The sequence below is a fragment of the Alexandromys fortis genome, unplaced genomic scaffold (assembly GCF_014885135.2).
Source record: "Alexandromys fortis isolate MF-2015 unplaced genomic scaffold, M_Fortis_MF-2015_v1.1 scaffold_26, whole genome shotgun sequence".
Taxonomy (NCBI): domain Eukaryota; kingdom Metazoa; phylum Chordata; class Mammalia; order Rodentia; family Cricetidae; genus Alexandromys; species Alexandromys fortis.
In genome coordinates, this window is record NW_026067894.1 from 14716576 (window position 1) to 14743809 (window position 27234).

At 42.7% G+C, this 27234-nt stretch overlaps 1 protein-coding gene across 1 annotated transcript; it reads right to left on the reverse strand.

The window, feature by feature from the left end:
* Window positions 1-27234, reverse strand: Psmb2 (proteasome 20S subunit beta 2). Its single transcript, XM_050153815.1, has 6 exons — window positions 27030-27234; window positions 21072-21194; window positions 19450-19520; window positions 3599-3761; window positions 2035-2084; window positions 1-234 (listed from the first exon to the last, which is right to left on the reverse strand). Exons 1-6 carry the CDS (start codon window positions 27118-27120, stop codon window positions 127-129), a joined length of 606 nt encoding a protein of 201 aa, XP_050009772.1. The 5' UTR covers window positions 27121-27234; the 3' UTR covers window positions 1-126.

The window sequence follows — 27234 nt, forward strand, 5'->3', positions numbered from 1 at the left end:
TCAATTGAGTATTGTCTGCTTTATTTTGAATTAACCATCTATTAAGAGTGCACACCAAAAGAGTAGAAAAAAAATTAAGGATCCTATCAAAAAAGTCCCCCGATGAGCGGGAGGAAGGAAGAGACGTTAGGAGCCCTTCTTAGAGAAGGAGATGTTCTCCAGGTTATGGATGCCATTCTTGTCAATGACCCGAACGCTGAAGGTAGGCAGATTCAAGATGAAGCGCTTCTGGAGCTGCAGAGAGACGAGGGAACCAGTGAGCAGACATTTACTGACTACTAAGCACGAGACAGGGTCTGCCCTCAGCTAAGGGGACAAGTGTAAAGGCTCTCCTCTTGTGGAACTGGCCAGCTGGTACCATGTCACTGAAGAATGTCTAGACAGGAGCTGGGTGCTGACTGGAAGGCAGTGACCATGACCTGGGAAATGCAGCTGTGAGCCTGCCTCTGGCCAGTCAGCAGGTACACGAGACAATCCAATGTGTATCCTCACAGTCTGCTACCAGTCTGTCTACAAGAACACACTTGCCTCTAAGAAAGTCTCCAGATACTAAGCCAGCCAGGAGCTCATCTAAGAACAGACTCTGGACCAGGACAGGATGCCCTAGGTGCCAACAGTTTATGTAGTCACTTCCCCGTGTGTGTGTGTGTGTGTGTGTGTGTGTGTGTGTGTGTGTGTGTGTGTGTGTCACACGCGCAGCTGCAGAGATAGTGGGAACCATGTCCAGAGAACATTCATGGAACAAGCCATGCCCGTCTCTTGCAGTCCAGGTTAAGGCTGTCCTGGTTACCCCTTCCCACTAGGATATCTGTGGGTAACACTGTCTGTCAGCTGGATGGCTAAGAAACCCACGACTGATTCTCAGCAGCTCTCGTGAAGGGAAATTAAAAAGAGGAAGAGGGATGAGGTCACCGTGGCCTAAAAATGATAGAGTTACACAAGAGGCAGCTGAAGCCGACAGTGCTGCCAAAGCCCTCACCTGCTCTGTCCCCTCTCTCACCAGACAATTCATTCAAGTTCATCCTTAGGTCACAAGGAAAAAGAATGACATGTCTAACAAGGCTACTTTCTGCCAGCTCACCCTGTATCCTACACTCTTCCTATGAGACTTTGGGTGTGTGACCTCCCACAACAAAGATCTCTTTCCCCCCTCTGATCCAAATTCCCAGGGGCTTTCTCGGGTGGCCTGAATGCAATGTTATGGGAGTAGGCTTTATGGTGGCACAACAGTGACACAGCCCAGGGTGTTGGGGCCTGATCATCATCACTGCATTAAAATCATTTGGTTGCCTAGCCAGATGTACTAGCAGACATCTTTAATCCCAGCACCTGGGAGGCAGAGGCAGGTGGATCTCCCTGAGTTTCAGGCCAGTCTGATCTACAGAGCTAGTTCCAGGTGCTACATAGAAAAACCCCGGCTCAAACAAACAAACAACAACAACAAAAAAAAAAACATTAGAAAATAAATCATTAACCGGGCGGTGGTGGCGCACGCCTTTAATCCCAGCACTCGGGAGGCAGAGGCAGGCGGATCTCTGTGAGTTCGAGACCAGCCTGGTCTACAGAGCTACTTCCAGGACAGGCTCCAAAGCCACAGAGAAACCCTGTCTCGAAAAACAAAACAAAAACCAAAAAAAAAAAATAAATAAATAAAAATAAAAAAAATAAAAAAGAAAAAAAATCATTTAGCTGCCAGTTAAAAGAGACTCAGTCTCTACCTATCTACAGATGATTTAGAATTGGGTGCTGGGGCCTAGCAGGGATAAGGAAAGTTTCCCCGAGGTGATACATAATGGATTTTGAGAACGACTGGTCTAGATTAACCAGAAAGGAAAATAATTAAATCAATGAAACTGACACTGACGCGGAGGTGACAGAGGGAGAAACTAACATACAAGTGCATTACCCACATCAACCTCCTCCACGGTAGCAACTTCCCGTCTGACAAGGAGCAGAAACAAGCAACCAAGAACAGGAACAGTGCTTCAAACGGAGACAAAAACATTCCTTCCGGATCCCCTGGGAGCTACTCACCTCCTCCAGACATTTCCTAAGAAGCTCCACTGCCCTCTCACGTGAGATAGCTGAAAGAGAACAGAGGCGGAGCACTGTAGGCTGTCGGTCCAGCTCCTAACAGCCTGTGATTAAGTTTCAAACTTCTCAGGTCTGAGTACCACACAATTGGAAAAAGCAAAACACACTCGAACTTCTAGTTAGTCCACATGCAGAGGAGGGCGCCCAGACCAATGCTCCCAGAGCCCTGAGCCATCACAAATTGATTTGCTGCAGTGAAGGGTAAGCATGACAGAATTCTGTCTCCTCTGGCCTGGACCCGCCTCTCAAGAAGTTCAGCAGCCTGCCTCTCTTTTTCATAGCTCGCCCTCACCAGTCCCCTTTAGTCCAGGGCTTAAATCATTTCCACCTGCCCTTGCCAGCTGCAAATCAGGGATCGGGAGGACAAGGCCAGAGCGCCATCCTCATGCTCCCAGCTGGGTCTCAGTGGAACAATGGGAAGACAGTTAAGAGGATGGAACTGAAACTCTTCTGAACAGGATCCAAAGGGATCGCTGGTAGGCGTGGCAAACCGGGATGACACATTAGGCATTAGGCTTCAAGGGCGGCTGGTGTTACTTTGGTGGGGGAAGTCAGCTGTACTACTGACAGATGCCAAATCAAGACAGTCACCAGGAGGCCAGGCTAATTCTTTTCAGGATGTGGCCTGCAGCTCTAGCATGGCTGAGGGCTCATGAGAGGGCAGTACCACAAAGAAGAGACCATGCCGACTGCTATGATGTTTTCAGGGAAGACCAGAGTGCAGGGGAAATGCTCAACCGTGCTGCAGCTCTAGCCTGGGAGAGCCCGATAGGAATGTCCAGTCCCCACGGCTAACGCTGAGGCTGGGAATGGGTCAGAAGACAGACTTGGCACAAAAGCATTGCTTTTCTCATGTTTCATCAAGCTGACAGTTTAGGTACAAGCAAAGAAATGATTTTCTTTTATAGGAGGCAGTGATCTTCAAAAGCTTTGATGTGTTTAAATAAAGAAGTCTTTAGCTATCATGGTTGGACCTGTTCATCCTTACAAGTTCAAAACATTCACATAAACTGCTTTGTTTATGGGCTGTCTATAGCTGAGACATCAATGACCACCCAGGCGGAGGAAAATGAACGTAAGAGAAGAACCGAATAAGGTATGTTTTATTCATGGTGACATTTACCTCAGCACCCCTTTCAAACAAATTAGGAGTAACTTATTTTGGTCGGCAGGAAGACTTCTTAAAAAATAAGTACATTGGTATTTTGCCATGGTATCAGGTCTTCTGGACCTGGAGCGACAGACAGTTGTGAGGTGTCATGTGGGTGCTAGGAATTGAACCCAGGTCCTCTGGAAGAAGCACCAGTGCTACTAACTGCTGAGGCACCTTTCCAGCCCTGGCAGGCAGAGTTTTATCAATAAGGTTTTTGAAGGTTGTATTGACCCATGAGAGAGAGCAGCTTCCAGAGAGGAGTTATCCTCTTTGTAGGGTAGTCAGCCAACTCCAAGGCTTGACAAGACTGGGAAACAGCTAAGGGTTTCTCCCTAGACTGCCAGTACTTACTTGGTGTGTAGTATCGGTCAAGGATACTGAGAGTCAAGAAGGCACCATAGCCATGAGCTGCAAAAGGAGCCTTGGCCAAGGCTGCCAGGTAGTCCATATAGTAAAGGGCTGGCCCTTCATGCTCATCATAGCCAGCCAGGAGGAGGTTCACATGATATGGAGTCTGCAAAGAAAAGACACAACAACGTGCTGATGAGAGCAGCACGCCAACAACGCAAACAGGAACAGGAGTTCTGGCCTGACAACAAGCAAATACTAGCAGCAACCGGCTAAATCACACGTGGAAGTAAAAGTTCACTCCTACCTGGAGAACTAGTATGGTCAGAGGTACAGGAAAAGGCTTTTTTGTTGTTGTTTGTTTCTATTTAAGGTCTATGGAAAAGAACCTCATATGGGCTGTCAAGATGGTTCAGCAGGTGAGGGGACTTAATAGCCAAGCATGATGATCCAAGTTTGTCCCAGGAACCTGACTCCCACCAGCTGTCCACACACACACGCACACGTTGTAATCAGAGAATGCTTTTCCGCTTGTATTAATTATAACACTGTTTGGCCAACAGCTCAGGCACATGTCCAGTTAGCTCATATATATTAATTATATAAGCATTTTTCCTGTAAGAGAATCCATGATACATTTTCTTACCTATCACAAAGTAAGTTTAATCTTTTTCCTAAGTTCGTAACTTGGTCCTCCCAGCTTAGTATAGCCAGAATAGCCACTGCAAGACTAACCAAACCAATTTTACCAAGTTACATGGTGTATTAGGAATCCATAGACACTCAAAAAGGCCCAAGCAGCAGATTCCAGGTATGTTCTATTTAATAGTCTTCCTATAATATGAGATTAAATCATGCTTCAGAATAATCCATGTAAGAAAAAAAAAAGAATAATCCATGTTACTCAACAGCCATTACTAGAAGATTTTATATGCGACCCCATGTAAACACAAGTACAGAAGCAACTGTGGTGCTTACTTGATCTACATAATATAATTTATTTATGCTTAAGCATCTCATATACACTTAGTGAAGTTGGTAGCCAGAACCTACAACTTGTGGAACAGAAGATAACTCACAAATATTGTGTGACTTCGAATTACCAACTTCGGCATGTGTGAGATCTTAAGCATAAATAAGTGGTGCTGTCTAGACTAATTAGTCAATACAGCTGGGTGACAACTTGCAGTTTCAGAAATTCTGACAGTGCTCCATCAAAGACCTTTGACTTATGTTGGCTTTTTTTTTTTTTTTGGCTTGTTTTGTCTTTAAATTTCAAATAAAGTTTTGAATGTTGTCATTGTCTTGCTGGAGTCAGATCAATTCCAAGTCACCTCTGTGCTATTCTAAGCAGTTCTATAAGGAAAGGTAACAGCTACATGTCCCTACAATTTTGTTCTAACAGCTTACACATGGTGACTTCTCGTGATGTGATGGGGAAAAACAGTATATAGAGAAACAATCCACCTGTTCACAAATATTTCATATATTATAAACTCTGTGAAGAGAGGAGTGTGTCTGTCTTCTTCAACGATGCACAGGCATACAGCATATATTCAATAAACATTTGTTAAATGAGTGAACACTAATAATCATTCAAGAGAGTATCTCAAACATTTTAACATATATGTGGCCAATGTTTAATATTACAAGAAAATATCACCACTAAAACAAGGCAAGGATGTAACAGGCCCTTTTTTCTTCTTTTAAAAACTATTTAAGTACATGTGTGTGTGCCCAAGTGTATGTAAGTGCACCCACCATGTGTGTACAGGCGCCCTCAGAGGAGGTACTGGATCTATTGGAACTGGGGTTAGAGACAATTGTGAGTTGCCATGTGGGTGCTGGGAGCTGAACCAGGCCCTCTGCAAAAACAGTAAATGTTCTTAACTACTGAGCCACCTCTCCAGCCCCAATAGGCCCCATTTCTGACAAGTGGTTCAGGTTTAAATTAAATGCCTACAGCTCCATAAATAAGTGGATTTGTTGCTTCTCTTTCCACCTCCCTCTAGACACAAGTTGCTAAGAAGAAAACAGTTTAGGATGCGAGCTAGGCATTAAGTCCCAAATAAAGAAGGGGCTAAACCACAGACAAACAACTCAGGAAGAAACAGGTCACAGGAGCAAAGGGCTGGGCCTGAGCTTTAATTCTGACTCTACTAACATAAAATCTGCCTTTCTCTTTTCGGGAGGCAGGTGGAGACATGGTCCTTATACAGCCCTGGAACTCACTACGTGTTGAAGCTGGCCTTGAATTTGCTGTGAGCATTCTGTGCTGGGATCACAGACATGTGTCACCATACCAAGATAAAAATTACCTCTATTCCACGTGTGTGAGGGGCTAGGCAAACAGACTTTCCCCTCTTAAAAAGTACACAATAAGCTTATTTACTAAGTGAAGAGTTTCAGGCCATTTTAAGATTTCCTGGTGTTTAAATAAATACGTGTGAAGGGGTCAGGACCAGGCTGGATGCACAGTGATACAAAAACCCCGCTACTCTCGCCTGCTCACTTTTAGGAACCGACTGTACTAACAGACTGGACAAGATAATACAAAGATCAAGGAGATGCTATTACAGCGAATAAAATTATCTACCTTTTATGGTTACCAAAGGGGTAACACTGAACTGGGTACTATCTATAAAGCATATCGCTCACGTACTTCCTCCTGAGATCAAGATGCATTAACTCATCTCTGTGCCCCTGAGAATCACAGAGCTAAGCTCAGTTACACACTGTGACTTGTACATTTGGGAGTGGGGAGTGTACATCACACACAGAAAGTCTGCTTAAATCTAACTTTTGTGCATACAATTCCTTGTTTGTTTCCTTATTATGAAAAAGAACACTGTGGTGTTTAAGAAGTGTGTGAAATTCCATAAATTTTACAGCTAAAGAGAACAGTTGTTACAAATACACGAAACAACAAAATCAGCGATGATGAGAGTCTGGGCGGTGACAAGCAGCGGTGTGACATCTGGCGGAAGCCAAAGTCACAGCAAGGGGGAGAGAGGTGGGCGTGAGGAAGCATCCTGCCGAGCGTGGACACAGAAAAGGAAAGGAATTGACAGTCTTCTTTTGGAGCCAGGCCAGCCTTTGCCACCTCTAATTGAATGGGACGGCACCACTATGACTGAGGGTCTTGAGAGAGTGCAGGGCCATGTTGCACCTTCGAGTCCTAAGCAGTGTGGGAAACAGACGCTCGTGCCTCGTGGGTCAGTAATGTGGAAGTAGGTACTAAAACACCATGGGACAAATGAGATGAGCATTTTAATCAACGGATTTCTAAACATATTAGACTATATANTTTTTTTTGAGACAGGGTTTTGCTGTAGCTATCAAGCCTGTCCTGGAACTAGCTCTTATAGACCAGGCTGGCCTCGAACTCACAGGGATCCACCTGCCTCTGCCTCCCGAGTGCTGGGATTAAAGGTGTGCGCCACCACTGTCCGGCTCAACAATATATCTTGAAAAGAATACTGTGGCTACCTTTTTGGGTGGTCGTGGTGGGAATCAAGCTCCGGGCCCTGTGCACACTAAACACATGCTTTAGCACTGATCTATCCCACCAGCCCCGTGCCTGCTGTTTCTTTTAGTCCAGCAGATTGCCAAGATTCTACCTTTTATCCTAAGATGGATAAAATATAAAAATGCAGTTTGGAGGATCTATGAGCTCAGTGAGCATACCTAGCATTCCCTTTACACATGGAGCCAACTGTTCAAAAAAAAGAGAAGACTGTCCTCTACATGGATCCTTAACACCAGAGTCAAGACCAAAATTCAGGCTTGCCAACTACAAGTTCTCTGTGCCCTCCAGGAAACCACTCTGCCTCCACAAAATGGAAATTAGTAGAAATGTATGATTCAATATATAGCTGTGAATTTCATACAAAACACCCCCCAATTTTTATGCTAGTACCCACTGTTCTGCACTGATCAATAATTCAACAATGTTTTAGGACTTAGGAGAGCAGGTTTCATGCCACAGCTGTGATTTCTTCTCTGAGTATCTGTAGGAGCTATCCCTTAACTGCTTTGTCAGGATCCATTTCATCTTCATTAGGAAGGAAACTGGATCAATTACTCTTCGATACTAGCGCTGAACTGACTGAGGAACTTGTTTTCAGTAACCAACAGAATTTACTACCTTTGGGTGGTTTCAGAGTATAATGTTTTAAAATTCTAATTCTGCCACTTTAATAGCAGACTAAGACTATTTCTGTGTTTGTGAGTGCCAGAGTGCACATGTGGTCACCTGTAGGAATCTAGTTCTTTCCCACTACCATTTGAGTTCCGGAAACCAAACTCAGGCATGGCAGCAAGTGTTGCTGTGCTATTTTGCCGGTCCTACCACAGATTTCCACACTTAAAAAAAAAATTCATTCCAAACATTTTAAAATTGAGCAATTTCCAATTATTGTGATTAAATACTTTTACTTGATCTAAAATAATATTTTAAATAATATTTATTATCTATTCCTAAGTAATACAGAATCATTTCCATACAACAGAGATCTTACCATGTTTGCCTTGGATTCATGGCAATTCTCCTGCCTCAGACCTCCAAGTACTGAGATTACAGGAATCAGCCACCATATCCAGACAAAAAATGTCCGTTTTTAAGAAAACCATGTACACAGTCAGGTGGCGGAGCATCCCTTTAATCCCAGCACTCGGGAGACAGAGACAGGCAGATTTCTGTGAGTTCGAAGTCAGTCTGCTCTACAGAGTGAGTTCCAGGACAGGCTCCAAAGCTACAGAGAAACTTTGCCCCATACACCTTTAATCTTAGCACTTGGGAAGCAGAGGCAGGTGGATCTTTGTGAGTTTGAGGCCAGCCTGGTCTACAGAATGAGTTCCAGGACAGGCACCAAAGCTACACACAGAAACCCTGTCTCAAAAACCAAACCAAGCAAACAACCAAAAACCAAACCAAACCAACCAAACAAAAAAGATCCTTTCTTAAAGGAAAGGAGGAACATGAACAGTATGTAACCATGGAGGAGATGGTAAAACTTAACCACTTTAGGCCAGAAACTGACATTTATATATATGACGAATTAGGATGAAACAGGAAGGGAGAACATTTGAAGTGTACCCCAGTAGTCTAGATGGAAGATAGTGAGGGCTAAGCTGTGGCAGAAGGGGATGGGGCAGATGTGGAATATGAGGTATATTTAGAAGGTAAACTGGTAAGACTGAGGAACAAGGAACAGAAAATGCAACAAAGAGTTAAGACTTTCACTAAGGGGGAAGTGGTCAAAGTCAGTAAGCCTGGGCCAAGAGGCAGCCAGTGAGGAGTGTTTACTTGCACCACGCCTACACGCTCTCACACGTGGAAGACAGTAAAGGATATAATCACAACGGGACACTTGGCAGAAGTGTATGTAGGTTGAAGGTGACATTCATGTGAAGGAACGGGGTGAAGAGTTCAGAGAAGATTTCCCTAATAAATGCTAAACTGAGCTTAATCAGTGTTCTGGAGAGAATATTAGCAAGGACACAGATACAAGAAAGAACTTAAGGAACGTTGAGCTCCTGTTACTGACTGGCTAAAGGAAAGGAGAGAGTTGGAAATTGAACACAGTTTCCTTCTTAATCCTTAATCCTATGGACAAATAGAAAAGAAAAAAAAACCTACAAGTTTAAACTAATTAGAATCAGAATATTAAGTCTATGTTTCACAAATGTACTTAATCACTGCAGCACTAAAAACTGTTTGTAACCACAGCTCTGTAGGAGGATTCCAAATTCCCAGCCTTGACTATACTTTGTTTCAAAAATTAAAACCAAAAGGTTGGGGAGATGGTTCTGTCAAACTCAACCTCCAGCATGCATGTAAAAGGCCAGGCTTGGCAGTGCACCTGTGATCCTGCTGCTAGGGAGGCAGAGACAGGAGGATCTTAGGACTTGATGGCCTAAGCTGAATCTGCTGAGTTCCAACTGAGTAGGATCCTACCTTTAAAAACAAAACACCCAGGATAAACAGCACTGAGGAGACACTCAGTGTCCTCACGCCTCTGCCCACAAGCACACACATGAGCATATACACACATACATTAAAGAAAACAGAGGGCTGGAGAGATGGCTCAACGGCTAAGAGTGCATGTTGTGTTTGGTGCTGTGGCACATGACTTTTAATCCTAGCAATCCCAGAACTCAGGAGGCAGATACAAAACTAGGGCTATAGAGAAACTACGAAAGAAGAGAGAGAGAGAGAGAGAGAGAGAGAGAGAGAGAGAGAGAGAGAGAGAGAGAGAGAGAGAGAGAGAAGAGGCATGAGGTCAATTCCTAGCACCCATACCTGCTTACAAATGCTTGTAACTGCAGCTCCAGGGATCCGATACTGGTGGCCTCCAAGGGTACTTGCACCCCCCTGTATCTGCCCCACGTAACTAAAAATAATACATTTTGACTGGAGAGACAGCTGTGTGGTTAAGAGCAATTGTTGCTCTTGTAGAGGGTCACATGGTGGCTCACAGCTATCCTTAACTGCAGTTCCAGGGGATCCAACACCCTCTTCTGTCTTCTTCAGGAACTAGGCACACATGTGGTGTACAGATACACAGGCAGGCAAAACATTCACACACATTAAATAAAATAAGCTTAAAAACTATTTAAAATAAAATAACTCTGGGACTAGAGAGATGATTCAGTAGTTAAGAGCACTTGTTCTTGACCCACGCTCAAGTCTCACCATCCTCACAGTGGTTCACAATAACCGGCAATTTAAGTTACATGGGATCTGATATCTGATACCCCTTTCTGACCTCCCTGGGACCAGGTATGCATGTGGCACACATACATAACATATACAGGTCAAGCACTCACACATAAAGTAATAAAAACAATCTTAAACTCACCAGCCAGGCGGTGGTGGTGCACACTTGCCTTCAATTCTAGCACTCAGGAGGCAGAAGCAGGTGGTTCTCTGAGTTTGAGGCCAGCCTGGTCTACAGAGAGAGTTCCAGGACAGCTTGAACTACATAGAGAAGCCCTGTTTTGAAAGATAAAACAACCACAAAAAACTCAAACCAAAAAGACACAAACCACTAAATATTTGCTAGGGATGTAGCTCAGTAGTTCAAAACTTCCCTAGGATGCACGAGGCCCTAGGTTTAATCTCTAGTGACTTAATCAATGTCTATAAATGTGCATGCCACACTGAGAACAAAGAAGCAAGGTGCTACAAATGAAATAACCACTAAACTTTCTGAAACCCTAAATGAGATACGTCTACAATCCAACCATATTTTTGCTGCTCTTTTTTCTTTGAAAGTCTATTGCTCCACTTAGAGCCTCAAATGCCCAACCCAAGTGCTTACCTGTGTTAAAGTTCCTAGAAGTCAATAATAAGTACTAAATAAATCTGGAGCCAAAGGAAAAGAAAGGAAGGAAAAAAATTAAGTAGCATGTAACCTCAATGTTTATTAAGTCCTTCCCATAAAAATGCCAAAATGCTATTAATTTTATTTCTCTAAAGCCATTGCTAAGCTCAAGTTTGGTTGATTCTATTAAACGCTGTAACCTTACTGTAATTAGAAGTTGAGAAATTTAATGAGTTGAAATGCAACATGGCACAGATGCCTTATTATACCAACTAGTTAACACAGTATTTGTTTTCTACATTAATTTTACTTGCTAATCAAAAATACTGCTTTCTCCCAAATAACATCAAAATAAAATTGCTGACCCTGCAATGGCAAAACCAACACCACGTTTGCAACAAGGTCGCTTGGATCCTTTCTCTTGAGCTGGTGGTTTCTAGGACAAATGTAGGGCTCCATGTACATTCAAGTGGATTACTAAAACTCAATCGCAGACTCATGCTTTGCTATACACATGCGTAACACAGCTTACCTATTAAATGTCTACACAGAGCATGTCCGTGAATATCTAGGAATGCTGATGCATAACAGATTCATCTCCAAGTTAATAGACACTATGTCTTCTGGGGAGGAATACTTAGAATATATACAACTGTGTATGTTTTCAGATGTCAACAGTGTACAGAGTAGCAATGAATTCTCCAGGAAAAAGACTAGTTAGGAACCCTTCTGTGAGAACAGTGTTCCCTATTAACACCTCATATCCAACGTAAGTTATTCCTACTGTCAGTGGCTACGTGAGCTCAAAACTCTCCCTATTCCTCAATTCTTTCCTTAAAGTCCAAAGAGTATTTAACAAAATCTGATCTGATTATGCAAATCTCTTTAGCCAAAAGATTTTCAGAAAGGCCCACCGATTTTTTGTTTTGTTTTTCAGGATTTATTTATTTTTATTTTGTGTGTATGAAATGTTTGTCTCCATGGCATGTATGTATGTATTACAAGATGCATACCTGGTGCCCAAGGAGGCCAGAAGAGGGAGTTGGATCCAGTGGAGCTAGAGGTACAGATCGTTGTGAGCTGTGATATAGGTGCTAAAATCTGCATCCTTCTTAACCACTGAGCCATCCTGCCAGGCCTGCCCACTGCTTTTATGATAACATGGACCACCTCTCAAGTTTCGATCTCTTAAAATCCCTCTAGCGGGGCAGACTTTTGAGTTTTAGGACAGCCAGGGCTACAGAGAGAAAGCCTGTCATGAAAAACAACAATAAAACCCCTCTAAAACTCCCAGCCTTATTTATCAAACTATAGTTTTATATACAATAGAATATGCCACCTATTAACATTTTTAAAAAATCAGTAATACCCTAATTTGTATACTGTATCCTATTACTTAAAACAGATAAAATTGAGCATCTGCAAACACTAACATGCTCTCGCACATCCTGGTCTGTGCTCCCAGCTGTCCCTTCTGCTGCATCTTTTGTCTTTCAAAGCATAGGTTAAGTCTGTTTCCAGAACGCCCTGTGTACATATGTATCCCAGCACTTTTATTCTGCAGGACAACTGACTTTTTACTTCTGTTTTCCCATCTGAAGGGACACACTGAACTTCGCACATGCTTCCTCAGCCCCAAAGACAGTGCAGGCCTGGAGATCTGCTGAACGAATGGCTATCGGCAATTAAAGAACATCTTGGCTCTAGGTCACCCTATTTAAAAGCTTCAGAAAAGGATGCATTCGACTGTGGTAGAACATTTCAGTGATTCAGGTTATTATATTTGGGTCAGGATTTAAGTAGGTGGTAAGCATTTGCCTGGCAAGCACAAGGCTCTAAATTTGGTCCTCAGCTCCCTAACACAAGAACAAAAACAAACAGAAACACCAAAAATTAGCACACAGAAAAGATAACTTTTCCTTTCCTTTTCTTCTTCCCAGTCCTGTTAATCATATTTATTATTTTTCTTATTTTTATGCTTTCTTGCAGTTAGCCTTTCTTTTGTCTTTTTATGAATTAGACCTTTTTATGAGTAACATGTAAAATACATAAAACATACATGTATAGCTTAAATGAATGTAACAGATACATATGTAAGACTTCCCAGGTTAATGAAAAGCAGTCAATTCTTCCTCTACTGCGAAGCCTTCCTCACTGTACACATGCATTTTTTTGTCAGACAATAAAAGGGTTTTGGGGACCAGTCCTTAAATCCATAACATTGTATGCTCCTACAAAGATAAAAAGAGTCAGCAAGAAGCCTGGGCTTATGTGTGCTTCTGTCTGTGTGTTAGGACTTACCTACAACCGCGCCTACACAGACTAGGGCACTGGTGTAACCGTAAAGGTGGGGTAAGTAGGTGTTTCTAAGGCAAACACCGAAAACTAAAAGCATGTTCTTATTAAGCTCCAGCCTTGAACCAAACCTTGATAGAAAAACCACATAAAGTTTTAAAGATACTGTTTCAAAATAATACAAATCTAAGCCAATTACCTATATTATTTCACCTCTACTGTGCTTAGGAAAGATATTTTAGGTGAAAAGTTGGCATTATGGGATTGTACGATTCCAGCCATCCAATAGGCTTATTCCATACAACCAGAACAGGGGTTCTCTCTGCTCACAGCAGGCATCCAACAGGGTAGCACATATATGCTCTCTGAGTGAGAAAGCAACACCTTCTCACATACAACCCCCTGGAGAGATGGGGAAGGGGAGGGGGAGGACTTTACACCTGCAGAATCCTAACTCTATCAGCACTAGGGCTGGGAAAAACACCACATAATTTTTTTAAGAAGGGGAAAAAAGGTTTTCTGATAAAGAAGAATCATCTGAAGCCATTTTCTTTTCCTTAGGAACCAGTAGGTATAATGATTCAACAAGCACTCGGTCTTTATGGACTTAGGCAAGCCCTAGTGACTGAATAAGCAAACTGCCTAAAGGACAGCTGTCAGAAGTTTTACCCTGGTGAAAAACACTATAAGCATAGTGTTGTCATATTAATTAAGGTACCTCAACTTCAAGGCACACCTGTCTCTGGGCCTTTGGATAATCAAAATGACCACTAAAAATAGAACAGTAGTATCTCCAATGGGGCAGACATGAGCCACACACCCCCCCCCCCCCCCGTCCTAGGGGACTGATGTGACCTGGGATATTCATATGTTTTGCAGTACAAATGTAGCTCTGTTTAGTTTTTAGTCTGTCCTATTGATGCTAGGAGGTAAAGCGACAAACACATATAACTCTTAGCCCACAATGAAAATCCACAGACTAGCTGAGACATTTGTGGGGGAGGAAAACTGCTAGTTGTATCGAAAGTCCAGGAATTGATTAACATCTTCAATTTTGTTTTTCTCCCCAATTTCCCTGTCACCAAGAGCAGCCAGCTCTGTCTGTCGGGATGCCTGGGCTGTGTGGCAGTGCTGCCAAAGGCTGCCATTTGCTCCAAGGCACCACCATCTGCAGCAGCACAACATTGTCTCCGGAAAATAAACACATCTGCCCGTGCCAGTGTCCTCCCACTGTGCCGCCCATCTGGAGCAGGTGAGCTGGAAGGCAAGCCTGGGCAAGGGCAAGAGGGGGCGAGCAGGGAAGACGAGGCCCCAAGGGAGATGGCACAGAGGAAGAAGGCCGAGCTTCGTCATGTCACATCCTGCTAACCACATTTGCCAAAAAGCATGTGAAATTACCCTTGTTAGTGATATTTTAATCACATGTAACAAATGGTTGGCTGTGTTTAGGGGATAAGACCTGCAAAGTCAAGGTTTCACCTGGTCCATCTGTTCACCAATCACATGATCCCAAGGCTACCAATAAACAGAAGATGGTCTCGGAGCCAGCCACGTAAGGCATCAAGAGAATAACTCCAGTGCAGAACAGCAGTCTCTCAGCAACAGGATTCTTTCAGAAGAGGAGCACACTGCACCTGCCTCCCATTACTCAAAGCAAATGCTTCAAAACCAGAGCAGAGAGAAGTAGTGGTCACTTCTGAAGTGACTAATACCAAAAACTTTTCCGGAGTTTCTTTTCCCTTCGTTGAAACAAATATATTCAAGCCTTGACATCAGATCTTTATGTTTTATTTCTTGGAACCAGGGTTGGACTAGGGCTTTGCTAAGCGGGTGCTCCACTGCTGAGATCCCTGCCCCGCGCCCCCGCCCACAGACCTTTAGATCATGCCATCTGATCCAAGCACCACACGCTCTCAGCATTGTCAACTCGCTCACAGCAGAGCAGGCGCTAAACCTCCTACGACAGGTTTTAACTATTAGATTTTAAACTACAGGGGATAAGAATGATGAAGCCATTTTTTTTCTGATTAAAATTTTACATGTAATTCCTGCATGTGGAAAACAGAGGTGGGGGTTAATTGGAGTGGAATGAGCTGAGGCTTTATCACACTGATCTTTCCTGGTAAGTGTTTAATGCTAGTGTAGGGATAAGGGTTGGAAACCAGTATGCCAGGTTAGATAGCCTTCATTATTTCTGTTTATTTGCTAAGCATTCACGAGAGAGAGAGTGAGAGAGAGAGCGAGCGAGCGAGCGAGCGAGAGAGAGAGAGAGAGAGAGAGACACCAAGGGTTTATGAAGCATTTCAGGAAAAGGTTCTATGCAGACACTGTGCAATCCCTGAATGATTCCACACTACAGAGGCCAGCATTCTGCTGAAGCTTCAGCACAAAACTCCACATTCCCCAAGGACCCCAAAGTGGGCTGGTTCACACCTCAGCCCACACCAGTGACATGGAGATGGTGTACAGAGCAGATTTTTAAGGAAATAAGATAATCATATAAAAACGCAACAGTGGGGCAAGGCAGGCAAAATGACTCAAGGGTTTGCAACCAAGCCTAATGGTCTAAGTTCAACCCCTGAGTCCCATCCCAAAGGATGAGAGAACCCGATTCCCAGTTTCTGCTGGGCTCCACAGGTGTGCCATGGTATGCACACAGCATGTGCACGCGCACACATACAAAAAAGGGCTTGAGTGACAGAGCACATACTTAGCATGCCTAAGGCTCATTCAAAACCCCAAACTAGGAAATATAAGCTTAATTCTCACGCAATAAAAACCCAGGAGACATTTTCCTGTTTTTTTTTTAATGAATTAAAATATTTTATTAGGCTGGGCAGTGGTGGCGCACGTTTTTAATCCCAGCACACGGGACGCAGGGAGAGGTGGATCTCTGTGAGTTTGAGGCCAGCCTGGTCTACAGAGTGAGTTTCAGGACAGCCAGCGCTACACAGAGAAACCCCGTCTCAAAAAAAATCAAAACTCGACAAACAAAATCAACAAATAATTTCCTATAAAGATAACTTATAACCATTAAATTGCTTCTTTAACTAAACAGTAATAGGGGCATTAAAAACAAAATCATTTATTAATCATTACATGTTTTACATAATGTACAAAGAGCTTTGCATGATTATCTCTTAATCTTTATAATAATCCCATAAAGTCCTATTATTTTGTAAATAGGGACACTGATCTTTGAATTAGTTCAAAGACACACAACTAGCAGTAGTCTAAAGACTATTCAACCACAATTCCAAATCATCTGCATTTTATTGACCTATTACACAACTCATTATATACACACACTGTAGTAAATGTCCTCCAACCTGATACCACTGGTAAGCACATGCGCACATGCACACTGAAAATCAAACACTCTAAGCTACAGACATGGATCTTCATAGACATAAAATCTGGTTAATCCAAAGTATGGATCACGTGTCAAACAATGCCACCTTGTAAATATACCAAATGTAATAACTTTAGGAATATACAAAACTATTATTTCTCTCTGTAGAATAAAATAAAGTACTGAGGTTAGAGGGGATGGCTCAGCAGTTAAGAGCATTTGATGCTTCCAGAGGATCTGTGTTCTCTTCCTCGCACCTGTATCAAGTCACTCACGATCACCTGTAACTCTAACTCCAGGGAATCAAATGCCCTCTTCTTGTCCACCTAGGCACCTACACACACATGCGCACATGCACACCCACATATACTTAAAAATAAAATTCTAAATAACTAAAGTACAGATTCCTATTTTAGAATCCACTCTGAAAAGGGACTAGAAGAACAAAGAAGCACAGGCAGAGGCAGTCAATACAGACCAGAGCGCCCGTCATTGTGCACGAGGGATAAGTGTTTGTTTAGAACATCAAACACTCTGCTAGCAGAGAAGATTACATGGATGCACTGCATTTTCACGAAGCAAATTCCCACTCTTATCTCGATTCTAAAAGGAGCTTAATTCATTCAATGTCTGCAGCATTTAACGGTAAATCTATTATTGTGCCCAAAGCTGGAATTCTTATTCCAGTTCTGCTTGGTAAGTCAGAGGAACATTCTACACAAGAAGCTATGGAATACTCCTTGCATAACACAGGCACTTCTGGGTGGTAGGAAACCAATTTTGTCCCACACTTCTCCCTCAAAGATTAAATAAAAGATCCCTAACTTTTCACCCAGATAAAAATAATACACATAAATCTGTCTTCACCTTGCAATCCATTATGTCTGTGACTTATTCTTAAAAATAATGATCACTTATACAAATATTATATATAGACATACATGCAGGCAAAACACATACGTTAAAAAATTTGTATATTGGATCATTGAGATTGCAAAGCCCTTGGTCAAAGCTAGCACTGGGACAGATTCTATTTAGGGAGAAGTTTGGTGTCTGGTATTGGGCACTGGAAAATAAAAGTGCTTTAAAGATCTACAGTAGGTCTAGAAAGATGGCTCAATGGTTAAGAGTCTGTACTGCTCCCAACACCCATGTCAGAAGGCTCACAACCTGCTATACCGAGCTCCAGCTCCAGAGTGAGCCAATGCCACTGACCTCTTTAGGCGCATGCAGTCATGTGCACATATTCATACACAGACAAACAAATACAGCTTTAAAAATAAAGCTTTTAAAAAACCAACAGCAAGCAGGCATATAAAAAGCTTAACACCCACACTTGCTTTGATTACATGTGACTAAGTTTAAGACGGTAGATGAACCCAAAGCATCAAAAGACGAATGCCCTAAACTGCTACTGAAGAACCAAAGAGTTGACCTTAAGGTAAACAGTCAAATTATGGTACAATTATTGCCACTTTGTCTGACCTGCTGTGTGCCCTGAACTAGTCCCTCTGCCACTTTATGCTTTTCACAGTATCAGCAAGAGAATCAACTATTATCTGTCTCAGTGGAATAGTGAGTAGATTAAATTATTAAGCAAAATGCTTTGGGCAAAAGTCATATGAATGTTAAATATTATGATTTACAAGTATTCATTTTCCTGGCACTCCTGTGGGAAGTTATCTGGATATCATAGATAATAAACAGGCATGGAGGTAAGGTCACATGGTAAGAGTCTACTTACTCAGTGTCCCTGTGGAGAAAATACACACCCTTTGGCAAACATGTGAACTTCCTTGGCACACCCTACACAGTCTTAAGCATTCAATCTCTAAGTCAACTTTGCCTCTTTTTTAACATGAGACAGAGAATGCTACAGTACAAGACCAGAAAAAAAGAAGACAACTCCCCATGCTTGGCTGAAGAGTCACAGAAAGCTAGGGATTACCTCCCTCCATTACTATGTAGGGACCTTCAGCTACAGTTGAACAAAAATAAGAACACCTCAAAAAATTTTTGGCACTTTCTTACAAAATTCACCATATTCTAACTTGGGGTGATGGGAGGCAGAGGCAGGCAGATCCCTATGAGATCAAGGCCAGCCTGGTTTACAGAGCTAGTTCCAGGACAGCTAAGACTATACAAAGAAACAGTGCCTCAAAACAAACAAATAAATAAATATCAGCATATTATTACTGCACAAACCAGCAATCACACTCCTTAGTATTTACCAAGAAAATTGAAAGCATCTAAACAAATCCAAGATGCAAACTGCCTCAAATTGGAAGCAACAAAGATGTCCTTCAGTAAAGGGCAAAGAATAAATAAACTGCTGTATACTAAGAGCCTAAAATTGCTTTGAAAAACATTAAGTCTCAGGGAATGGGGCAATTTATCACAACAAACACTACACCTCTCTTTTGAGGCAGTGAGAGGCTCAGCAGGTAAAGACAACTGCCTTCACGCAACCCACAAAGTTGGAAGGCGAGAACCAACAGATCCTCTAACTTTTTTGACCTCCAAATCCACATCACATACAAAATAAACATTAAGAAAACAAAAAACCAAAACGTTCTTTTAATTTACTTCTTAAAATAAGGCATCTTATCACTACATTTTCGGGGCTGACCCAGAACTAGCTATGTAGACCAAACTAGCTTTGAATTCAATAACCTTCGTTAGTCTCCCGAGCAACAAAATTAGATAGTAAAAAGCAGTAACAAAGGAAAACAAACCCAACGGAATTAAAAAGGGATGAATAGCAATGGGAAGGTTTCAGGAAAGCCAAAAAGGGGGCAAAAATACTGTTCATGTCTAGAAGAAATATAAGAGCACCTATCTTTCTGCTGTTATGGTAGGCCGCTAGCTGCACTGCTTACCCGACTCCGAAGACAGTCAGCCAGGTTTCGACGTGTGAAATTAGCTGCTGCTGTGGGGGACAATTCATAGCCTGTACAATACATAAAGAATCATATCTGAGTGCAGCAGAAGAAAACAACAGCATCCACCCAAATCACTTCTCTATACCCTTTCTTTTTAAAGACTTGAGCTCCTCCTGTTTCTGCCTCTAAGTGCCAGGATTGCAGGTGTGCACCACCACAATATTCTAACTGTGACTATTGTTAAAAGCCATTTTTATTTACCTATGTTTTCTAAAATATGATCTTGTGTAAACGGGGTCTCTTAAGTCAGGCTGCAGGTGAGGATGGCCTTGAACTCCTGATCATCCCACCTCCATCTTCCAAACTGTACTTACCCGGGTAACTTAGGGTTTTAAAGGCTAGCCTTGCAAACACAATTTTTCTTTTAGGCACTGACGTTTAGCACCTAAAACACATGGAACAAGCAACTCTTCCTAATCTTATCCAGTTGACCCCTCTCAGGACAGCCGAAGAAACAGCACCAGTCTTCAGGAGCACTCTCAGACCCTTCACCCTAAGTATGTGTAAGCCCAAATAGCATATGTTTTAGGTTCCTGAATGGCAGGCTCCGAGTCCTGATCACCCGTAAATTTCCAGCGTATTAAGCACAGTGTTTAACACTAGTAAGATCTTCAAAAATACTTAAGTAAGTGGGTACACAGTGCTAAATGTACTGCCTAGAAAAATGTATGAATGGATGTTAACTAATCATTTTACATATGTGATCATATAAAAATTAAACTAAAGCTATATTCTGTCTTTTTGTTTTTTAAGATGGTTTCTATGTGCAGCCCTAGCTGTCCTTGAACTCAGAGACCCACCTGCCTCTGCCTCAAGTGCTAGACATTTGTAAACCATCATGTGGGACTGGAACCAATCAGATCCCCTGCAAGAGCTAATGTGGGAGTGTCATATATCAATCTGTTGATTTCATTGGCTGAGCAATAAAGAAACTGCTTGGCCCTGATAGGTTAAAGCATTGGTGGGAGGAGTAAACAGAATAGGATGCTGGGCGGAAGAAGAAGTGAAGTCAGACTCTGCTCTGCTCCGGGAGAGACCAGACAGCTCTGCTCTCTGGAGCAGAGACACCAGGATGGACGGAGGCTAAACTCTTCACGGTAAGCGCACCTTGGGGTGCTTACAAACAATCATTAGAAATGGGCTAGTCCAGGTGCGAGAATTAGCCTGTAAGGGCTAGAGTTCATGGGCCAAGCAGTTCTTAAATGAATACAGTTTGTGTGTTGTTATTTCGGGCATGAGCTAGCCAAGCGGCCGGGGTGTTGGGGACGCAGCCCTGCCGCCGCTCCTTATTTCAACAGAAGAGCAGCTCAAATGCTCTTAACTACTAAGCCATTTCTCCAGCCCCAGTCCAATGTGAAGGCACAGAGGGAAGATGGCCACCTACAAGTCAACGAAAAGGACTCAGAAGAATTCAATCCAGCTAACTCCCTGACCTCACACTATAGCCTCTTGAGATATGAAAGGATTCTGCTGTTCAAACTGCCCGGCCTGTGGAACCTTGTTACACGGCCCTAGAAAACTAATGCAGCAGACAAAGCTACCCTCCAACTCTTACCCACCATTCCGCATCTTATAAAGCTGCACGTTTTTCTGGATATATTCTGCAAATTGTACAGTGTCTCCAGCCTCTCCAACACACAGGAGTAAGATTTTTTCACTCATCTTAAACATCTTGTCATGATCTGCTCAAAGAAAAAAAAATCCATATTAGAAAATATCACTACAGAAACAAAGATCATTTATTATATGCAACCATAAACAGGCCTTCTAATTACTAGCTGAATAATTTTACTAACCATTATAAGAATAGTTTCACTAACCAACAGGTTAACTACATATTTTACTAAGGTTAATTTCAATTGAAAATTGTATATGAAAGCAGACTATTTAAAACATTTAAAAAATGTTGGGGAAGGCAGGGTTGGAGAGACAACTCAGCAATAAAGAGCACTGGCTGCTTTTCAGAGAACCCAGGTTCGATTCCTAGCACTGACATAAGGATTCACAACCATCTGAAACTTCAGTTCCAGGGAATCCCACACCTTCTCTTGACCTCTAGGGGCACTGCACACATGTGCATACACGCACCTATACATATAAAAATAAATAACTATTTTGTTCTAATTACAATTTCGGGCCATAGATGTATCAGAGTGAGCCAGCATATGCTGTGTGCATGTGAGGTCCTGAGTCCAATCTCTAGCACTTAATTAATTAATTAAACAATAAAATTTAAGCTTGACATGGGGTCCCAGTACCCCAGAGGCAGAGGTAAGCTGATCTCTGTGAGCTGGAGCCCGCCTGCCTGTTCTACATGGTATGCTACAATTATTACTACATAGTGAGACCCTATCTCAAAATACAAACAAACAAGCAACAAAAAACAATTTAAGAACATTTAAATTACAAGGAATAGAAAAATGGGGTGGGAGGGAGTGAGGCAAACTGAAGGAATCCAGACTACGGTGATGACCTTGAGGCACAAGACTAGGTTCAAAGTTCTGTTACTACAAATACAAATGTTATATAAACATACAAAAAATGTGAAAGGAATGGATTCTACAGGTCAAATTAAGGAACCATTTCAAGAAAAAACAATCAGCGGAGACTTCAAATCTCAAAGTAAACGACTGCACTCTCAAAACAAAAAAGAAAAGTAGCCGCCAAAGAAGAAACTTTAAGGAACGCGCTAACAGTGAGCTATCTAAACACCTAACAAAAACCGTACTACTCTAACCTTATCTAGCTGAACCAGACTCATTCAGATTAAATAGATAAATAATTAATCAGGCTGTAATTGTTGCCTAGGGAAGAGAGCTCAGTACTTAGTCTCAGCTTCAGAGGAGAGCTTAACTCTTCCTATCTTCCCCTGCTTTCACTTTCCATTTCTCTAACAGTGCTGAGTAATCTCCCCTGGGAGACGTGTTTTCCTGCGTGAAAGCTTTTGAAATGTCAAAATCTCTTAATAGGATTTAAGCAACAAATGCAACTATCAAATACTTTACAAGTGTTGGAGAGTTGTAGACACTAACAATGTGGATTTTTAGACTGGGGGGAGATCCTACATAAAATATGCCTATAGACAATGTTGAATTGCCTTAAAACTCCCAAATAAACAATTTTTCACTTGCTACACATTCAAAGACTGTTAGTTTGCAAAGTTGTTATAAAGGGAAGATTCATTTCATTTACGCCCGCACGTACAGGGCCAGAAGGGTAGATATTCTAAGTTCCTGACAATGGTAAGAACATGAACAATTTTGATTTCCTTCTTTTGCTTATTAGTATTTTCCAAATCTCTATACTTAACATGCTTCATCTTTGTAAGAAAACATCATTTAGTAAGTTTACATTATTTTTAGAAGCAAAAAACGATAAGCATCATGGCTCAGCAGGTAAAAAAAGCACTTGCCCCCCTGAATTCAATCCCCAGAACCCACACAGAGGAAGGAAGAGAAATGACTCCTGCACACGTGTGTGACATGTCTGCACACACAATATCGGGGAGCGAAGTAGTTCTTGTTGGGGAGTAAGTTTACAAACTTCTATCACATTTCAGCAAAAAGGCTAAGAGTCTAGGCAGTAAACTGTTAATTATGAAATAAATGTAATTCAGGCAAATTTACCTTAAACAGGGAGCATGTTCACTTTCACAAAGGACAGCCCTTCAGAACACTGTACAGCTCTAGGACCTTCTTACCCTCAATAATCTCACAGGATCCACACACAGACAGCCAGATGAGAACAAGCATGTAATGCCACGTGAGCACACTGAGACACGCATTCTGGTCAGACACAGTTACCAAAAATGTGTAAGTGGTGACACTATCACTTCCGAATGCCTAAGTCACAGGTAAGGAAAACTATTACACTTAGTGTGAGACAACAGAGTCTAAATCACATGTGCTGTGGAAATTCAGAAAAGCAAGTTTCTGGAGACCTCTGAGTAACTTAAAAAGATACTCTGTTTAGGGCAAGAAAAAAGGCATGAACTTAACTACACATCCAAGCAAACTGAGACTGACCCAGCTAGCTTCACCAGCAGGCATTTGGAAGATGTCCTCTTCCCAGTGAGCAGTACGATGAAGAAACATTGCCTGGCAGGATTCTGAGCCTCTATTTTGGTACCTGCCTTTAACTCCAGTCCTGGGAGGCTAGGTTACGTGAGAAGTACCAGGCCAGCCAGGGCTACATAGTTAAGACTCCATTTCAAAGAGCAAAAAAGCCCTCCTCCCCTAAAAGCATTGACAAAACAAGCCTCTCCCCAAATCACTACTCTACACAGATTCCCTCAGACAACTCTAAACCCTCTACCCTAAGTTTTTCACACCAGTTGAGTGCAATCATTTCCAACTCATTTTCAAGAACTTGCTCAAATGTATCCTTTTTCTATTTCATACACTTTTTTCTTTTCTGTGGCTATTCATAGGACTTACTCCTAAAATTGTTAATCTAAATACTAGCCAACCTAACCTGGGAGGTGGTGGCACAAGCCTTTAATCCCAGTGCCCCGGAGGCAGAGGCAGGGGGATCTCTGGGAGTTCGAGGTCACCTGGTATTACAAAGTGAGTTCCAGGACAGCCAGGGCTACACAGAGAAAAGCTATCTTAAAAAAGCAAGCTTTCCCCAACCCCCACCCCCACAGAAAACTACCACCACCAAAAACAAAAACGGGTGGGAGAGAGAAGTGTAGCTGGAATGTAAAATAATTTTTTTTAAAAAGCACTTAAAAAAAAACCCCTAATCTAACACTAACTAGTAATACTTCTATCACACAAAAAGCATCTTGTATTTCTTTCCTAGGTTTTTCTTTGATTTTTTTTTTGAGACAGAGTCAGAGTCTCATTAACATAATCCTACAACAGCCTTGAATTCATTATACAGACCAGGGTGGTCTCCAGCTAGAGATCATCCTGACTCTGCCTCCTATGGGATGGGATTAAAGGGAAACACTGCGCCTGGCTCTCCTTGTGCTTTTTTCAGCAGGTTTCACCTAAGAAGCTGCACCCCCTGTAACAACTACCAGAACAGTATGGATAAGGGCCTGGAGCACATTCTCCCTCTCAAAGCCATTCACTATCCCTGTGATGAAACAGAAGACACCATGACTGCTCCGCCCACACACCTCATGCTAAAATCACCTGCTCTTCAGAGCTTCACTCTTCAAAGTAACTGGCAATTGACCCTCACAGCAGACTGTGAGGAGACTGGTTACAAACAGAACTTCTACAAACTAACCATAAATTTCATAAAGTCTCTTGAGAAACAATTCATACTGCAGGCGTATGACTTCAAGTTCTTCAGAAAGAACAGAGCTCAAGTAAAGTTCATAGAGTTCTTTCTGTTTTCCCAGATGGGAGCTCCAGGCTCACAACCAGACAGGTGCCTTCTTCTCTGTAAAAGCGGCCACAGTCACCTGTGATGCTTCACCTCCCATCGTACGCTTCAGGAGACTCCAGCACTGACACTTCTTCCAGAGACCAGGGTTAACTGCTATTTGCCTTCAAAGCTTTCCTAACCTCTACAACCAGAATCTCCCCCTCACCACTGTTACCTAAAAACAGCCCCCTCTTCCTATTAGCACAAAGTTTGAGGGCTTTCGTCATAACAAATCAAACACTTTCTGGCTTGTTTTATAATTATATATACACATATCTAAATCTCTTACTGAATTACTGTGTGTGTGTGTGTGTGTGTGTGTGCTATACACATAAGAGTGCATGGGTACACCTGCCTGTGCCCAGGACAGAGAAGGACATCACTGTATTTATTTTCACAAAGCAGCTCACCCTTTGGGCTTGACTGACTGGCCAGTGAACTCCCAGGGTCTGTGTTCGTTGCTCCCAATAGGGGTTAGAGGCACACAGCCATGTATGCCTTTTTTTTTTTTTTTTAAAAAAAGCGAGTACTTGAGATTTAAATTCTGATCTGCATGCTTGCACAGCTACTCAGCCATCATCCCAACTCTGCTAGTTTCTTCTAAAACAGGGATTACACAGCATTCTTTCCCCGCCTCCTTTCAGCACTTAGCACTGTAAAGTAAGTACACAGAAGTGCCCGAAATTTTTTAAATGAATTTCTAATTCACTGGACAAAAGCAAAATACCTTCTAAACATGCCTATGAGCAATTATGAAAACACACTCTTAGATTTTGTGGGTCAATTGCCACTATAAAAGAAGCAGCTACGTATAGTAGTTACGGGTAAAAGGGATCATGTTTCACAGACCGTCTACTAACTTGTTTTTGCAGTTCCAAAAACAGAACCCGGACCTTGCGCATAGCAGGACTGTACTTCACACCGAACTGTATGTAGCCTCAGTCCCAAGTCACACAGGTTTCTGGGTTATTACCTGGGTCTGCCACTTGTAAGCTTAGGAACTTTTTCTCTAATAATTTAAAAAGTATATATTTATTTAGGGACTCTTTCTTGTTCTGCGCATGCATCACAGAAGGGGTGTGGAGGTCAGAGGACAGACAACCCGCAGTGAATCAGTTTCACTCTCTACCATCTGGGCTCTGGAATCAAATTCGAGCAGGCACCTGGCCAAAAGCACCTTTCCTTACTGAGCTTAGGAAAGGTTTCTGTTTGTTTGTTTAATATTCTGTGTCCAACTAACTCTACAAAGAGGGAATATAATAGTGCTTATGGCTGGACACACCTGATACACAAATGCTTCTGTTTGTTAAGTATTTGTCCAGTGCTAAACTCCTTTTTTTTTTTTTTTTTTGGTTTTTTCGAGACAGGGTTTCTCTGTAGCTTTGGAGCCTGTCCTGGAACTCCCTTAGTAGACCAGGCTGGCCTTGAACTCACAGAGACCCTCCTGCCTCTGCCTCCCAAGTACTGGGATTAAAGGCGTGCGCCGTGCCACCACCGCCCGGCTCAGTGCTAAACTCTTACATATAATCCTCTCAACAAGTTTTATGTTGAACATTACTAGTCTGAGAGATAAGAAAATCTGAGCACTAAAAAAATAACGTACAGAAAGCAAAGCAAGTAGAGAGACGCCATCTCTGCTTGCATTAACTATTTAATTTAAATACAAGGAAAACCTAGCAGCAGGTGAAAGCTGAAGAAGGAAGATCTGAGCTGGGCAACTGAAGACAGCCGAAGCAAACTGGAATCGCCATAGTCTGGCCCCAGTCTCACTTTCCCCAGGATCCCACCCTAGGGCGCCCGCAAACTAGCCTCTACTAGTGATCGCGGAAACTTAACCAGCAATTCGGAGGTCTGAGGAGCCTAGCACCACCGAGCACACGCTTCAGCTCCTACAAACTGAATCCCCCCCACCCTGGGAAACTCTCACTTAGCAAGCGGCAACTGGGCAAGGCCAGAGCACAGCCAGGGTCCTAAACTTGTCTGCCAGCTCCCTCGGTTCTAAATCCTGCCGTGCTGGAAGGGCAGAGCAGGGCTGAGCTCCGTCTTCCAAGCTGTCCTGGGGTTCACCCTACACTTCACCAACTTCCGCCGACTGCCCCTACACCCAGGCCCGCCGGGCCTCCCCTGCTTCTTCTCACCGTCCTTCATCTGGACAATGTTGCTGGCGGCCACCTGATCGGAGGCGACAAGGACATAGTCGGGGCCCTGGATGCCGATGAGATACTCCATGGTGGCGGGAAGCGTGAGGCAGCAGGGTCTACGGAGAGAAGGACTTTCCGGGTTCACGGCCTCACCAGTGAGACAGCACACCCGGACGAAGCTTGGCGTGACGCACACCGCGCG